Below are 17633 nucleotides of genomic sequence, written 5' to 3'. Positions count from 1 at the left end.
TATGTATGCGTCCTTAGTCTGTAAGTCCAGCGGTCATAGTGGAACTAGAAACAGGGCTATTGTTGTTACCATGGTAAATTAGCCTTGTTGACCGATGAAGAAATACTACAGGACTAGCGATCTCAAATAAATGATTTTCGGATAGAAAGCTGAAGATCAACAAGTAGACAAACCTGCTTTGTCTGATCATGTGGAAATTACTCAGCAAAAATGACGGTGACACTAAAACTAACTCTTTAACAAAAACTAACTCGACGTTAAAATGATTGGCTTTACAGAGAATCACTCGTCTTATCGAAAAGAGATGTTAAGCCGAAGGTGGCTATCTCCATTAACCAGCATTGCTAGACGTACAAGAACCGTTGGGACGCGCTAGGTAAAAGACTGCTGGGACGCGCTACGTACGAGAACCACAGGGACGCGCTGCGTAGAAGAACCGCTGAGACACTATAAGTATAAAAACCACTGAGACACTCTACGTACAAGAACCGCTAGGACACTCTGCGTACAAGAACCGCTGAGACACTCTACGTACAAGAACCGCTGAGACACTGTACTTACAAGAACCGCTAGGGCACTCTACGTACAAGAACCGCTGAGACACTCTACGTACAAGAACCGCTAGGACACTCTACGTACAAGAACCGCTAGGACACACTACGTACAAGAACCGCTAGGACACTCTACGTACAAGAACCGCTAGGACACACTACGTACAAGAACCGCTGGGACACTCTACGTACAAGAACCGCTAGAACCGACAAGAACCGACACTGCTATGTGTGAGCATCTTCAGCGACAGTGCTCACACACTCATGAATATAAACTGTGTCGATCAGTCTGCATTTTGAAGTATGATTGCTTGGCACATTTCATGTTTATCACCAATAAGTAAAAAAATCATGAATAAAAGACAATGCTTAATTATCATAGAAACAAATTACCTTGAGAGCGATCAAGGGCTTCGTTGCCCGTGCGGTGCGTCTGACAAACACCACTTCAATACTCCTCTTGCTGACCCATAACCGGACACCACCGTGTGCATAATGGAATATGGGACCAGTCCCTTGAGGGTAGACCCATGCTATGAATGTGACCGAGTAGGTGGCATCAAGTTTTCCAGTGTTAGGGAACAAGATATACGAGTTGCGGCGACCATAGAAGTATGTAGAGCCAGCCGGAATTCCGTCCGGGCCGGGCGCAGGGCGGACATTGGTAAGGCGTCCGGTGGGGTTCCGATGTCCGCTGATGTCGCGGCCACGTGATGTGCGACTGAGCGGGTAGATTGCCAGCACTGGAGGGAACACTGTCAACGAGAAGTTCGTCAGAGCCAAACGCCAATAAGAAGGCATTAAAAAAATATATTGACTTTGGATCTTGCACAGTTAAGAAATTTCAAATATTTGATATACAACTGGATAAAAGTAGCGAAGCAAAAACAGAGAAAAGTAGATACCAAAATGAAGTTACGGCTCGTATGCCCGTACCAGAAATCGAAAAACTGGGGGGTGGGGGTTGGGATACAAGGGACATTAAAAAACTGAGAGGGAGGTTACAGCCACACCCCTACAGGTCATTTCCTTATAAACAAAGTAAAATTTGTGGGGAAGGGGGAGCCTGATCCCTATAGGTGTCACGGCACAACACCATTAGATCACTAGGTAAACTAATTTGAAAATGCCTAACATGTACTAGGCGATAAAATGATGCATTACAATAAAAAGCTAAATGCCGTGATGCGCTTGAATACAAGCACTAGCTACATACAAGCAATATTAGGAGCGGCATTTTTCAAATTGTCGCATTGTTGACATCTACATACCTGGTCTACGGGTTGGTTTCGTCGTGATGGTAGGGCGCTTAGTAGGCGGACCTAAACAATAAAAATGCAAGATTGTAAGCAAAGCAAAAGAAACGTAGAGATGGAGTGAAAATGCTATCAGTATGATATCAATAAGGTCGTATTCTGCTTTGACATAGGCCCAAATCCTACCACTTATTAGAGACATATCTTTCAAGTCTTTGGTTGGAACTGTGCGAGATGTGTCCGCCAACGATAGACAAAACAATGGCAAAATTGAAGAAAAAAGTGCAGCACCAAGGGCATCCCATCAAACATACTTCGGACAAATACTTATATAAATTAATAATCGGTGTTTTTGCGCTCTTCTCCTTTCTCCCCAGCTCGCGCGCGGCCAGAAAAACAAAACAAAATGGCGGCCACGACACGGCGCATAGCAAAACGAGAGAAATTATTTACCTGGTTTGACAGGGCAAATACAGACTCGATGTGTCGCTCGTATCAGGGTGCCACCGCTACCTGCAAAATGAAAACTTATGTTAACCTAGGCGAAGTTCTTATGCATCATAAAGTAGAGTAAGTTATCGTGGAAACAATTAAATTGTTTTTCTAAGGATGAAAAATAGCATAGTCTCAATTAACACCTGATTCGTTTAGTAAAATGATTTACTGTCCAATCTCCGGCAGATCAGCGTGATAAACATATTTAAGGGAGCTGCATCATTCATTCACCTTCCCCATCTCTTCCCACAATTCTTTGCGACGCGCGGAAGAAACCGAGGTCAAGGCGCAAACTTCGCCATCTTATTTACAATTTTGCTCCATGACCTCGGTTTCACGCGCGCATCGCAAAGAATTGTGGGAAGAGATGGGGAAGGTGAATTGTACACATAGTTTTGTGTAGGCTACAAGAACGGTCGATAAAAAGAACTCGTGTTGGACTCTATAGGTAAGCCACTGTCTCGCCTTTGATATAACCGATTGTGGAGTAAACAGTGGCCTACGGAAAACTCTTGATGAAATCACGGAAAACTCTTGAAGAGTACAAATATCATTCAGAACATCTACCTTACACAGTCCTAGTTTCCTCACCTAAGCAAATGGCATTCCTGACATGGTTAATGATGAGCTTGAGATGGGGCCAATCTGCCGTAAAAATGTGGGTTCGTCTCGGCCGTGACGCCAACTGATCTAACTGACGGCCGTTGATATAGCGACCGATACCGATTGCAAATATCTTGACCCCGCGCGCTTGGAGTGCGTTAGAGGGTCGACGGACATCGTCTTCTGACCGACCGTCTGCCAAAACCACTATGATTTTGGTGGCGCCGCGACGTGGGCTTCTAGAGACAAAAAGGACATTAGTCAGTCAGCTGAATTCAGACACAAGAACTTTCCTTTCAAAGCTATTTAACGTTTTCTTGTTTAGCCCACATGATGAGTGAATTAAGTGAAGTTGAATTAAAGATATATTAATAAGCAGTAAAGTGTTTACGTTTTGGTTGCTATCCGTAGCCCAGACGATCTAGCCAAATCCTACTAAACAGACTAACCTTGCAAGCACTCTAGTGTAAGCAGCACGCAAGGCCAGTCCGATCCTTGAGCCCGTTTGTGGATTCTTGATAGGTCTATTCAGTGCGTTAAACAGTCCGCCGTTATTTCTGAATCCGTTAAGACCGAACACGACCCTCGGACGCGTGCCGTAGACGACAAGACCAAACCGGACATTAGTCCGAGATATGATGAATCCCGCACTCATATCGCGAATCATAGACAACTCGCGGCGGAAGTTCCCCACTCCTTGTCTCTCCACACTCCTCGACCCGTCCACTAGGAACACCACGTCTAGTGGGGCCTTGCATGCTGTAAACGAAGAGAAAAGTGAGTTGGGCACAAACTTCTAAAATAGCCATTTGTCGCCATTCTTACACCCCCGGGTGTTCCAGACTACACGTCTTTGCTGGTTAAAGGATTTTTTTTTATTTTACGATAGCAAAAGATAACTAATACTAACCTGTAGGTGCCGTGGGCCTCGCTGTCGCTGTAAAATAATCGAGAATCAGTTAGAGAACCCATGTAGTGATGTTATGCCAAGGGTGATATTTTTCACAAAATGACCTCGCTCTTAAGTTTAGTATATGTTGTGCAGGCAAATCGTTTCTGTCGCGTCAGCGTCAATAAATGTAAATAGATGTTAGTCATTGGCTTGTTTTGACGGTTGATTGACTCTTGGATACCTTTAAGAAGAGTTTTACGACTTGTTCACTTTACAAAGTATTTCAATTTTCTTTTGGAGACAGTATTTTCATTTTTTGCAGTAATCCAGTATTTAACCCTCAGTCCGTTCTTTAATTAGAAGTGTTGACTAAAGCAATTTCGATATTTCCGTGGCAATCATCGTTTCTAGGATAAACCTGCCTAGTACCCGGGCGCGTATAGGAAGTGATGAGCACACAAGGTATAATAGGAAGGGTAAAAATCCTAATACCTATGGTACATAGGCCAGTGCTTTGTTTTAATGACTAGACGTTTAGGGGCGAGGAAGAAGATAAGCCTTTAACAAACGTTTTCGTAACAATACTCACGACATGGTAGACAGACATGCGCAGGTTGACGGAGGGGTGGAAGACGTCTTATAGGACTCGTATCGAGCCTGCTGTTAGCTTCCGGGTCACCCTGTGGTATGGATTCATGCGCCCCGACCTCTGTCTCATGGTCTTCTAGAGGCGGTCCTAGGCTTTCTGTGTCAAGCGGGGGGCTGAAGCCTTCCGCCTTCGATGGCTGGCCAAACTCCCCAAACTCATCTTCGCTTGTGGCAGACGACTTGGGCACCTCCAGGGGAGGACCAAGCTCATCGGGTGTCTTTATAACTGATGGTGGACCAAGATGAGCGTCTGGATTAACTTGAGCCATGTGGGACGTGTCTTGCGCATGAGCAGTGCCGACAGTCTGCTGAGGTGGGAGTTGCTCCAGGAGGTTAGGCGCGGCGTTGGAAGCTGGTTCATGCTCTTGTGTTTCCTTGTGAAGCGCGGCTAAGTCTTTGGAGGTATCACTTTCAGTGCCTTCTGACATCAAGTCTGGGAGCCCAGCCTGCTGCTGAGACAGCTGATTGCTTGTGTCAGGAACGACAGAGGCATCTCCTGTCGTAACAGCTGACATGTGCTTACTGGGAAAATCGTACGCCGTCAGTTCGTCCTTCATATCCTGCGCTGACATGGGAACTTTAGGGGCGACATCGCCTTTCTTCAAGGAACTCACTTTGGCTGTTGCAATTGTTTTCTCTGGCAGAGAATGTACCGCCCTGTGGAATCCTGAAGTCGATTTGCTGACTTCTTTATCATGGGGCAATAAACTCTCTAAGAAATTCTTTTCATCGTCAGTAGTCGATGTTGCGGGATTCATTTCGTCGTTTAGTGGTATGCCATTGACCTCTTCATTTATCGGCGTCTCGTGATGGAAACTAGAATGAGTCGGCTCTGAGAGCATTTCAGAATCGACAAGATCATTCTCCGATTCTTCTGATGCATTCACATGTATCCCGTGAGACGGTATCTTATGCTCGGGCGGAATATCGTTAATATCCTTCTGTATATCGGGAATACGTGAAGCTGGCGTTGGAGCATATTCGGCGGTTATTTTCACGGTTGGCACTTCCTCGTCATTTTTATCTTCCTTTTCATGGGCAGCAGGAATGAAATCTACTTGGTCGATTCTCGACATTGTCGGTGTCGCCATCATCGTCGGTTTCGTGACCGCTGTGGGTCTCGGTGTATCAGCATCGACATCGATGATACCTGGCACAACGATATCCTCAGAGTCAGGCTTGACCGTTGATTCATCCAAAATTGTCTTCGACTTTCCCTTGTTCTCGGGCTCGATGAAACTTTAAGAAAAAAGCAAGCATTGTCTGAACGCATGACATATACGGCGGTCAGATAAACTTTCAACCAGAACGTGACTTCAACATTTAACATTCTATTGGTGAGATTAAATTGCAGAGCCTAGCCTAACAAGGTTCTGGGTCGACAAAGCAACAAATAGCACATGGTGTAAATCAGTTACTTTCTGACGCTTTTAAGCGTCAAAAATTGGACGATTTAAAAATCGTCCAATAGGCAACAGCTTAGCTTGGAAAATCCCCTTCAATTACAAGGCTCTGAAAAAGTGTCCTTCGGTTATAAGGCCCTGACAAAGTGTCTTCTCGGTTATATTAAAAAACGAGTTTGTGACTTTTTCTATAAAAGGAAGTACGTGATTTTTGCAGATTTCGAAAGAACACATACCTGTAGACCTCGTTGCCCCAAGGTCCTCCTTCACCGTCGCCTGATAAATAAAGAGAAAAACGTTCTGTATAAAAGGGTAGGAGAATAGATGGATTCACAAAAACCAAACAGGGTTACTTAAATCTTTATCTAAACAGGGTAACTAACTCTATACCCAAACAGGGTAACTAACTCTGTCCAAACGGGGTAACTATCATTCATACGTTCAACTCGACTGCAGACAAGCTTAAGAGAAGTAGGTGGTCTGCGTAGGCATTGTGGAAACAGGAAAATTACGCTGAACGCCTCTCTGAAAACAGAGCTAAGCCCTTGGTCTACCTGTGTTTATTTATTTCCCTAATAACAAATTAATCAACGACGACAAGCGATGCCCAACTGGTCATGAGGTCAAAGACAGCAATGAAGTAAACTGTGTGTTACTTGGCATATCTCACCGCGACAGCTGATACTAGGGCCAAACTTCATGTAGGACCGTGCCTCTGTTGTGTCTCCGAAGCACTGGCCCCCGTTCTGTACCGCAAACATCGTGAGGTTGAAATCTTTTGCGGCCGTAGCGCACTTCATTAGAGCGTTAGTCCTGGCCTTGTAGTCGGGCTCCATCAGCAAAGGGTGCTTGCCTTCCAGGGGGGCGATAGCACGATCCCATGTGTCCTTCCAGCAACCCATGCTTTTGAACTCTAAATACGACGAGGGTAAACGATTATTATCGGGTCAGTACGCAGCTCTTACAAGCTGCAATTTGATTGGGCAAATGAACAATATCCGCACCTCCACACAAAGAACGAGAAGAATAGAGACAAAAGAACTCCTTTGTAGAAAGAAGATAATAGGAGACAAAGCAGCTGCGTACTTACTCTTATTATCAGGGAAATGCTGGTGTCGCACGACAGATGATGGGGAACTTCAACAAAGTATTGGCTTTTATGCACGCCATATTTAATGCCAATTTTTCGAGTGAATATCTTGTAAATAGTTCAAAACATTTGAAGAATGGGATCTGGAGCCGCTGGGATAAGATTCGACGTTTCTCTTCTTTGCCCAGGATTATGGGGTTGTATACATAAGTTGAAATGAAATCACAGGATCGATAACAAAAAGGAACCGCAAACAAAACGGCAAACCGGAAATTCAAAGATATTCATTTGATCAAAGTTTTGCTGCAGCACAATGACAATACTAGACGTACAAGCGCTAGCGTTGCGATACCACTGAAATCCCTACTTCCAGTGCCAGTGCATCATCTCGAAACACATTTACTTAAGTTTGGAATCTAATACCACATGACTTACTCTGCCCATTCACGTCGTAGATCTGCTTCCTATCCGGAGGCAGGTCAGCGGCAGGCTTTGTTGGAGCATGCGTAGGCGCAGGCGCAGGAAAGTCACCCATCTGCTGCGCAAGCGCGGCTGTTGAGGGATCTACTAAAACAGCCTTAGGCTGCACACCGCTGTACTGAGGATACTGTGGCTCTGGCCTCGCACCGTCCACGCACGGAGGCATGTCTGGAAAAACAAAGGCATGGACTTTCTCACAAAGTTTTGAATAGGGATAGAGTGATGCGATATAAACGTATGAAAAGTTTTTCTACACTACTACTTTTATTTTCCATTGGCTTATTTAAGGTAATTCCCTTGAAATAGTTCTACAACCCAGAATTTTTTAAAACTTGGCATAAACAATATTGAAGTTGAGGGCTTTCGAAAAATGTAATAAAAAATGGGGATACCGACCTCGTTTTCACAACAGAGGGGCGTAGAGTTGACGCGTTTTTACTGACCGCGCAAGGAAAAATCCCAACTCTTAGTGCCTATAGTCTTTAGAAAATTAAGTTCTGTTTGTCGAGCTGCCAAAATCCGATCTCCTAAACAATAACCCGTAGTAGCTAACGTTCAAAACAAATCACACTTTAAGAGATCGCACTAAAAGACATTGTTTTCGCCGCTATTCATACGGTAAAAAGCGCTATTTTGAAGTATTTTTACGGCCTTTAACAGAAATAACAAAACTTCTACAACCCAACTTTTTTTCTTCTTTCAGTATATCATTTTTCCGTATATATTTAACTATTTGAGCAAATAAAAAATGGGGGTAACCGACTTCGTTTTTCTGTCAAAGCGATTTAAAGTAAAAAACGCGCGCCTTTTGCTGTGTTTTCTTGTAGAACTGTGGCGCGCGCGCGCACTTAATACCGGAAAATTCGAACAAACAGCGCGCGCCACTATGCGCAGAAGGGGTCCGCAGTGCAATTCAAGGGAATTACCTTAAGATATCATAAGTGTTTTTATATATCAGATAATTCGTTCATAATTATATTCAAATAATTCGTAGACACGGAATCTATTTTTTAAACGACATTTTACCGCGTGCCCACGGATTTTCCTTCCGGGGCCATGGAAAAATATTCCGTGCCAACGGAAAGAATACCGTGGCCAGGGAAAAAATCCGTGTCAACGGAAAACAAAATTTGGTTTAAACGGCAACTCCAACTTTAGATCAGATCATAATTCATAGATTGATAGCACTTCCATCGTATCAACCATATTCGAAGTAGAAGTGTTTTGGTCGTACCTGGACAGTACATTCCTTGCGGGCAGCATGGTTGTGTCTGGCCTTGGTTATACTGGGGTCCAGAGGTTGCGGTATTTGGGTAATTGTAGGCTAGACCAATGAAATAACACAATGATGAAAATTTCAGAAAAAATCAGGATAAGGAAATACGCTAAGCAATACACGGGCATTGAGACAAACACTGAAAACATCACAATTGAAGACATGGGCATTGGACCCCGGCTCGCAGTTCGCAGTACAAGAGCTGTGCCGTCATAGCACAAGGCTTCTTGCTGACAACTAATTCAAGCAGTAAACAAGGATTTCGATAGATATTAATAACTAATGACCATTCCATATCAAAGTCTGAGTTACCTATAAACTGTCGTTTCCCTTGTGAGCCTGTAGTTTTGTTCTCCTTCTTGAGACTCTTCGCCGTATGGCGCGGCCTATTTCCTTCGGCCAATATGGCCAGTATGAGAAGACTCCATAGGAGCCGAAAGCAACCCATGGTTGCCTGAAAAATCAAGAGAAGGTACAAGATAAGGGCGTCTTCAATAAGGCGTATAGCCTCCGAAAGATTAGGAAGTGTTTCAGAGTTAAAACAATGATAATGTTAAAACTGTGTAGAATAAACGAAATATTTTTTTGCGGTTTCGGTAGGATAATAATAATATAATAATCAGTTGCCCGTTATCATAGTCTAGGACTACATGACAAGGGTGGTCAGCAAAAATATAGGAAATTATACATATTTGTAAGTAACGAATTTGGCAAGCCGTGTGTGTTGACTTTGATATTGCATAGAGTATAAGCAAACTAGAGTCTGTAATATCAAGGAAAATTAGTTTCTTTCCCAAGGAAAATTCGTTTCTTTCCCTCAAAAGAACTTTTTGGAAGATTCTGATACGTTACCATCTCTAAGGCTGCAATGAGCAACAGCGAAATTAAGCAACGAATTTAAGAGGACATTTTAATGAAGTTGCAGAACATCAACGTCTAAAACTGATTTGAAACATTGTCGACGTTTAGCAAAAATAGTGGTGAAAAAAATCATAGCTTTTTCTCTGTGGATTAAATTTTAAAGATCATATGAATTTTGCACTGTGTGTTATGCAATACACTTCGAGGTACAAAGTGAATGGGTTATATGTTAAAGCAATTAATATAATGAATGTAAGATAATTACAGCTTTCAATGCAAGGGGCCATCCATACCACATCTAATAAAACAAGATGTTTGCAACAGACGCTGGCTCGAAATTGCGGCCAATTTCAAGTAAAACAATAAAAATGAACTCTACACCCGAGTACACCAACCAAAAAAGGCCTTTTAAAACAAGAGAAAACACAGCTTGTTCAACTAAAAAAGTAAGAAAAACGAGCTTATCAAAAAGGCAATTAATTATGACAAAGAACGAAGAATTGATCTTCTAAAGATTAGTTGAGAGGGGCGATATCATCTAAGCGGCATGCGAATTGCAAGGTGTAAAGACAAAAATTTATGGATAATATATATGGTAAATCAAATAGTGTAAATTAAGGTAGCCAAAAAAATGTCTTTGAATACTTTCAACTTTCAACCAAGTTCCTTTTTACTAACAATAAACAAAGGATTATTCTCTCCCTTTTTTTCAAACCTAACAAAAGTTCTTCTGTCAATTTACCTTGTATATGTTGTACGTCTGGTGTGAAAATCCGTGCAGGAAAATCCACTAAAACATTATGAAATCAGCCGCTTAGACAGGCTGATTAGATGCGACTTGCCCTTAGCGAGACAAATGCAAAATTCATGGGTTCCAACTAAAACCATGAAACACGTTTCACTACCCGCCATATAAAAAGAAAATAACAACAACAGACTAGTATATAACAGTGAAAAATGTCAGACAATTAAAATAAACATTCAACAAGATGGAACATTTTTGTTTTGGTGGGTGATTTTGTTTTTAATTTAGCTCAAGTAGTCTAATGTCTCAACAGAAATACTGAAGGTTTCGAGTATTTGACTAATAACACATTCAATTGACCTTATAATGGTTAAACACGATTTATCTGTGTTCCATTACTTAATGGGGTCACCTTGTCTCTACGAGTGTTATTCCTGATCGATATTGTTTTCTTTTTAATTACCGGTACCAGTTAGATATATCTTATTGAACCATTTTTTATATCAATAAAATTGCACCGTGGGTGAAAAGCAGGCATGCGAGAACGAGGTTCCACGGAAGTCCCCTTTTGGTGGTGCTTAATCACAGAAAATCGGCTGCCATGTTGGATTTAAGGCTATGCTCGGACCAGCGGACGGGATAGCAAAAAATGAGGGAAGGGGAGATTAGTTGACTATTTGATCATTAAGACATTTAATGAATGCTAATACATTTAATTTAAAAAATATTTTTTTAATAATAACTAATATATTTAATTAAAAAAACAAGTTTTTAAGGTATAAAAACTATACTTTGGCACTCCCATCACAAGAAACGAATCCTTAATTTTTCAATATCAATTTTTTAAAATCGCAGTGGCTATATGCCCGACAGTCGGGAGAGGTCCTCAATTGGACTAAATGCCCCACAGTTTTCATTTTATTCAAATAAACCCTTAACTTGTCGACCAAGTGAGTTCAAGGTATTCTATATTTGTTGAGAAAGGGCAAAAAAGGGCAAACAACTCTGAATTGAGATTTGTTATTGGCATTAAACGTTTTCTGTTGACTATATGCACACCATCGAAGGGAATTCATATATTAGCTAAGTTAGCAAATTAACTTACTAGTACTAGTAAATGAAATTGGGGGCGAGAAAGTTTAGTGGTATTATTTTGAAATTTTATAGAATTTTCAAATTTTATAGAAAAAAACATACTAGCAAACAAAATTTCGGGGCGAAAAAGCAATCTGACAACTCGCCCCGAGATTTAGTTTACTAGTATAATAATAACTACTATACTATTAAATAAAATTACGGGGCGTAAAGCAAAAACGACAACTCGCCCCGAGATTTGGTTTACTAGTACCAAGAAATTACGGGGCGTAAAGCAAAAACGACAACACGCCCCGAGATTTGGTTTACTGGTAATAAGTAATTATAATACCGATAAATTACGGGGCGTAAAGCAAAAACGACAACTCGCCCCGAGATTTGGTTTACTAGTACTAAGTAATTATAATACCGATAAATTACGGGGCGTAAAGCAAAAACGACAACTCGCCCCGAGATTTGGTTTACTAGTAGTAAGTAAATATAATACCGATAAATTACGGGGCGTAAAGCAAAAACGACAACTCGCCCCGAGATTTGGTTTACTAGTAGTAAGTAATTATAATACCGATAAATTACGGGGCGTAAAAGCAAAAACGACAACTCGCCCCGAGATTTGGTTTACTAGTACTAAGTAATTATAATACCGATAAATTACGGGGCGTAAAGCAAAAACGACAACTCTCCCCGAGATTTGGTTTACTAGTACTAAGTAATTATAATACTTGATTATACAAGCAAGGAAATACGTTCGATTCCGACTACAAAGCTCAAATTAGATTCACTCGCCCTTTTCCCACAAATATACAATACTATTAAACAAATTACGATTCTACAGTGTGCATCGACAACGGAAAACATCCAATACCGACGACAATGTTCAATTCAGAATCGCTTGTCCTTTCTCAACAAATATAGAACCCTTCTAACCCACTAGGTCGACACCTTACTGGATTGTTTGAAAAAAAAAATGAAAACTGTCGGGCATTTAGTCCATTGAGGACCTTTTCCGGATGTCGTGCATATAGCCACTGCGTTTTAAAAACGCAGTACATGCCGAGTTTTATACGCGGAATAGACGCTCACTTTCGTTAATTTAGCCGACTGTTTATCGCGTTGTTCACGATAATACGATCTACACCGCCTGCAACCAGTCTAGAAGAAAAAGGGAACTTAACGGTAGCAGATATAGGGGGGGAGACGTGGTTTAAACTCCCTCTTTGGGCTGCTAAAGGAAATATATATGTGGAAAATCTGCAATTCATTTACGGTGTATGCCGCTACCGATCCTTTTGCTGCGTTTTATTTTTAACAGTGCCCAGAAAAAAGACAAGTTAGAGTTAAAGTGAAAACGTATTTTCTTGTTGGGAAACACCCTGATTGGTGCACATTTTATCAATAAAAATGCCTTCTTAAGATATTTGTGTCTGTAAGAGTCAGCAAAGCCAAATGTAAAAAATATTAATTACTCCCCCCTTTGTTAAAGAGCTAATCTCCCCCTTCAGCAAAAATTTAGCTCCGCCCCTGCTTGAGGATTCTCCTCTTTTTATAGAGGAGTTAGTGTCAAAGCATAGTTTTGTGCCTTGTAAAAGGCAGAGTATTACTCGCAAGTGCCAAAATTCAGAATATTTTGATAGTGTTGATAGTTTGCTGTGCATTCGAATAATCGTACAATATCCTTACAATATTTTCATAGTCAGTCATTTGTGCTAGAGTAAATGGATGATTTTTTATTGAATGGTGGTTTTGCTTAGAGTTTTGTGATTTCAAGTATAAAAATTATATACATATATATTGATGCTACCCTTGCGGAAAAGTACCCCCTGCCTTATTTTTAAAAACCTGGATCTGCCCGTGTATAGCCTCACGATTGAGGTTTTCAACACACAAGGAAATGTCACAAGATGACTCCAGGGGCAGATCAAGGGGAAGGGGAGACAAGCTCAAAGTGGGGCACCAACTTGCATTTCTTATAAAATTTTAGTTAAGGGTGATGGGAGTGGGTTCCAGAAGGTGTCCCGCCAACATAATTGATAAGTTGAAAGCTCAATATATCTAACACAAAGGCAAGGGGGGGCAGCTGACAATATTTTGCTGATCAACTTTGATCAGATAAATGATAGATTTAAATAACAATTGTTGGATTCACTGACAAAATGATACTAGCTCCTGTGATTATAGCCCCCCTCTATCTTCTAACATGCTTATAGAGTTAAACTCTCCCCTCATGGATTATGTACATATCCATCCTAGTATCAACCGGATTATTTGTAACAATAAACAGGATTTCAACAACAAAACTTAACCAGACTTTTGTAGCATATATTTTCTCCTAGATTTTTTATGTGAATAAGATATATACAGGATACTGAGAAAAGTATCAAGGATGAGTAAATAAAAATATCCTTTTTAATTTTTATTCTAATTTATCCGGTTGTTAAACATTGTTACAAACCCGGTTGATTTTTGTTACAAATTTGGTTAATTAGTTTGTTACATACACTCTTTTTTTATAAGAACATCTAATTTTCAGTTGAGGCTGGGCCGTTCTTATTTTGGGGGCATTTTACGGCTGAACGTTCTTAACGATGTTCTTAAATTTTAGTGTATATAAGAATATAATAACCAATGAATTATTAGGAAGAGAATTACACCAATGATCAATAGCAATAATAAGGTTGAAAAAAAATAACAATTAGAGACATGATTTTCTGTATGATAAATGCTGTAGTAAATGGCTTCCTCGTAATACCCCGCCCTACCTTAGTCTAGTTCCCATCACTCCTACTTCTGGTTTAAGTGCGTAGGATAGTTCAATTTAAAGAACCCTACACTAGACAAGTCATAGTCTTGCACCACCTATGCACCAGGAAGAAGAAGAGTTTGGATACACCTCCAAAATGGGGATGGAAGTTAGGGTTTCGTCAAAGAATCCAGTCTGGAAGTACATACCGTTTTAATTGATCTTACCTGTGGTGTTCACCATAGTTATTTTGGTACTTGGGAGGGAAAATCAATGTTAGATGGAACGATGGAGACCATGTTTAGCTGTTTAGCTCATTTGAGTTTGGCGGCAAAGTTAAGCCGCTGTGAAATATCTGCTGGCTCATTTTCTATAAGTACATGACTTTAAATATAAAAAATTTAGCCGTACACAACCGCGAAGTCTCTGTGGCGCAATCGGTTAGCGCGTTCGGCTGTTAACCGAAAGGTTGGTGGTTCAAGCCCACCCAGGGACGTATATTTTCAACTTTTCTCTTGTTCTCATATAAATATAAACTTTTTTTTCCGGTGTGAAAGCTTATTTGGATAAAAATTTTTAGAGACTAAACAATAAAAAAAATCATCTCTGTCAAACAGTCGTCCGCACGATCAAGAAAAGTTAGATATTATCACTTCGCACCTCCCCTCCCCTAAATAGGGTAATAGTCTTAGTGAGACCGCTGAATACTCGATGCGTCGGCGCACTTCAAACAAGAAAGAGAAGAGATTCTAGCAAAGAGAGAGAGACAGGGAACTTCGTTATGGCTCGTATTTTTGCAACAATCAAACGATTATCCAGGTTTAGTACGACAACATTTTCCAATGGGATATTCCAACCAAGACAACAAACCAGAAATTTCCATGCCTTCTTCCGAGAGAGTGTCCCAAGAAATGTGCAAAACTCAGCAATTACACAACGGAACTGGTTAAACTCTGCGATAAACGAAGGTAACGCTCGTCGGTTTAACTACAGTACGGGGGTCAATGATAAAAGGACTTTCAAGCAGAGATTGTGGCGGATTCTACGTGTTCTTTTTTTGGTTACCGGAGGAGCAGTCTGGGGTCTACCAGCTTTGGTGTACTTCGGATATTTATCAGGTTTTGTGGAAATTGATGTTAGGGAGAAGGATGAAAGCGAAATAAGAAAAAGCGCAAGTGATGAATACACCAATCGAATGCTTGAGTTTTTCGACGTCGCCAAAAATCTCAAGGGCGAAGAGCGATTTAAAGAAATCGGCGATAAACATCATGCTCTTACCCAAATATGGAATAAACTCCGAAGCGAGGATGGAGTGGTCAAAAAGTTTGGGAAACCTGTTGAGTTGAGTGGGTATCAAGTAAGAGCAAACAAGGTGACTGATCAGTTCGTTTTTGCAGGAGGAAGTGATGATCCAGAGATAATTAAGGATCATCTTGTCGAACAAGAGCAAGACACTATCAGCTCTGAAAATGGTACCACCTGGACAGTGTCATGTTATGTGGAAGGGCCTAAATTAACAGGGGTCCTGCAAGTTGAATTCAGTAGGGTCAACAAAGACTGGGTGCCTGTGTCTATCCATTTAGAGACAGTACAGAAGACAGGTGATGTGATCTGTAATGTATCGGGACCTTTACCAAATGGTGTAACACGCTTTACAAGGCTTTCCAATGATTGAAGGATATACTGTACCGAGGGTACCCTAATACTCGATGACACTTAGTTGTGAGCAAAGCAAACAAGCCCCTGGCATCATCTGTAAGCTTTTGTTGTGTCAACATACAGCTCTGCGTTTCGGCAGAACATGTGCTTTCAAAATTATCAAAACATATGTTACCTCGGCCAATCCAAAATCTGTGTCTTGTTTATAGTGCATAGTTTGGGTGTGACTGTCTAAACCAATTGATGGCTTTCATGTTTCACTACCATTTGATTGCAAACTTGCTATTCCTATTCCTTGGCTATAAACAATTCTCATGGCAGTGCTATAAAAAAAAAGGAAAACTTTCAGAATATACAGGGTTTAAAGGTTCTTTAACAAATTATGTACCTTGAATGTTTATGAACCTTGCTGATTCTTCTTTGGGTCAGTTTTGTCATAGTACAGTTTTCTGTGTTCACATGGAACAGGCCCACTTTGGGATGAATAAAAAAACATTGCCAGGCAAAGACCATCAGTCAATAATAAGAATTTGGTAGAAGAACACTTTTGCTGCAGCTGATGGCATATACTTTCCTATAAAGGAAGCAGAAAACATCATTTATACTAAGCCAATAAGCTTCTGGTTTGAAAAAAAACCTAGATAAATAGAATAGATGTCAAAAATTGACTTTGCTATGTTGACTTTGGTACTATTAAAAGTTTTAAAGTGAAATCTATGTTTACACATTTTATACAACTACCCTAATAATTATTAACATTTTTTTCTCTAACCCAACTCATAATAAAGATGTATATGATATGATATTGTTGATATAAGGTTGCATTCTAAAAATCTTATCATGGTTTCTTCCTCATAATTTGGAGTACTTTTATTTACACAGTAGTGTGCAGCTCATGCTAGTCTTGCCTCCTTTACAGTTCTGTGAAGTAAGCCAGTATGGATGAAAGAAAAGAGACATATTACTGACATCAACGTAACTGTAACAATTGAATTCTAGTTAATAAAATTAAATCCAACAGTAATAAAGCTTGTGAGAATCAAATCTCGTGTCCTTATTGGCCAGCTACAGAATTGGTTGTCATACGATGTTTCTTTAATGAAATATATATTTTTTTATTTTAATGACATCAGCATATTTTTGCTTCTATTGACGTAATCGATGACGTCACAGTCACGTGACTATATTGGTGCACCCCCCTTGACATCTTCATGATACATACCAAGATTGGTTGTCATTATGATGTTTCGTTCATGAGATATGGATATTTTTGTTCTTAATAAAATCGGAATAGTTCTGTTTTTAGTGGCGTCATCGATGACGTCATAAATCACGTGACCATATTTTTTGCACCCTCCTTGACACAAACATGACACCTGCCGGGTTTTGTTGTGAAACAATGTTTCTTTCAAGAAATATGAATTTCTTTGCTTTAAATCACGTTTTTTTCTTTAAGTGACGTCAACGGTGACGTCACAAAACAACGATCATATTTTTGCATCCCCTTGACACCTGCATGACACCCACCGAGTTTGGTTGCCACACGATGTTTCTTCGTGAAGAAACATCGTATAAATATTTTATCATCATCACTACCATATTTCATCGTATAAGTATAAATATTTTTTTGATGACGTCAACATATTTTTGCTTCTAGTGACGTCATCGATGATGTCACAATCACTTGACTATAGTGATGCACCCCCTTGACACATACATGACACAACAAGTTTGGTTGTCATATGATGTTTCGTTTAGGAGATATGAATATAGATATGACATCATTTGCTTAGTGACGTCATCGATGACGTCACGCATCACGTGACCATATCTTGGCAC

General features: G+C 40.4%; 2 protein-coding genes and 1 non-coding gene across 3 annotated transcripts in view; 2 read left to right on the top strand and 1 right to left on the bottom strand.

Annotated features, from left to right (window-relative positions):
* Positions 1-14405, bottom strand: part of LOC5522255 — a 137609-nt gene extending 123204 nt beyond the window's left edge. The window contains exons 1-14 of the mRNA XM_048726927.1: positions 14363-14405; positions 14155-14251; positions 9007-9148; positions 8653-8742; positions 7374-7586; positions 6519-6761; positions 6085-6124; positions 4387-5684; positions 3816-3842; positions 3355-3664; positions 2894-3144; positions 2261-2320; positions 1823-1873; positions 945-1306 (exon numbers count right to left, since the gene is read on the bottom strand). Of these exons, the coding sequence (XP_048582884.1) occupies positions 945-1306; positions 1823-1873; positions 2261-2320; positions 2894-3144; positions 3355-3664; positions 3816-3842; positions 4387-5684; positions 6085-6124; positions 6519-6761; positions 7374-7586; positions 8653-8742; positions 9007-9142 (3081 nt within the window). The 5' untranslated portion in view covers positions 9143-9148; positions 14155-14251; positions 14363-14405. The remainder of the gene's footprint in view (positions 1-944; positions 1307-1822; positions 1874-2260; positions 2321-2893; positions 3145-3354; positions 3665-3815; positions 3843-4386; positions 5685-6084; positions 6125-6518; positions 6762-7373; positions 7587-8652; positions 8743-9006; positions 9149-14154; positions 14252-14362) is intronic.
* A 152-nt stretch (positions 14406-14557) lies between these two features.
* Positions 14558-14631, top strand: Trnan-guu. The gene has a single exon. It is a non-coding gene; the product is annotated as a tRNA-Asn (tRNA).
* A 221-nt stretch (positions 14632-14852) lies between these two features.
* Positions 14853-16838, top strand: LOC5506567. Its single transcript, XM_032374999.2, has 2 exons — positions 14853-15103; positions 15533-16838. The coding sequence occupies exons 1-2, from the start codon at positions 14917-14919 to the stop codon at positions 15808-15810; spliced, it is 465 nt and encodes a 154-aa protein (XP_032230890.2). The 5' UTR covers positions 14853-14916; the 3' UTR covers positions 15811-16838.
* The last annotated feature ends 795 nt before the right edge of the window (positions 16839-17633 follow it).

Source organism: Nematostella vectensis, chromosome 4 (genome assembly GCF_932526225.1).
Source record: "Nematostella vectensis chromosome 4, jaNemVect1.1, whole genome shotgun sequence".
NCBI classification, from domain to species: Eukaryota; Metazoa; Cnidaria; class Anthozoa; order Actiniaria; family Edwardsiidae; genus Nematostella; species Nematostella vectensis.
This window is presented reverse-complemented; position numbering and strand designations above follow the sequence as displayed.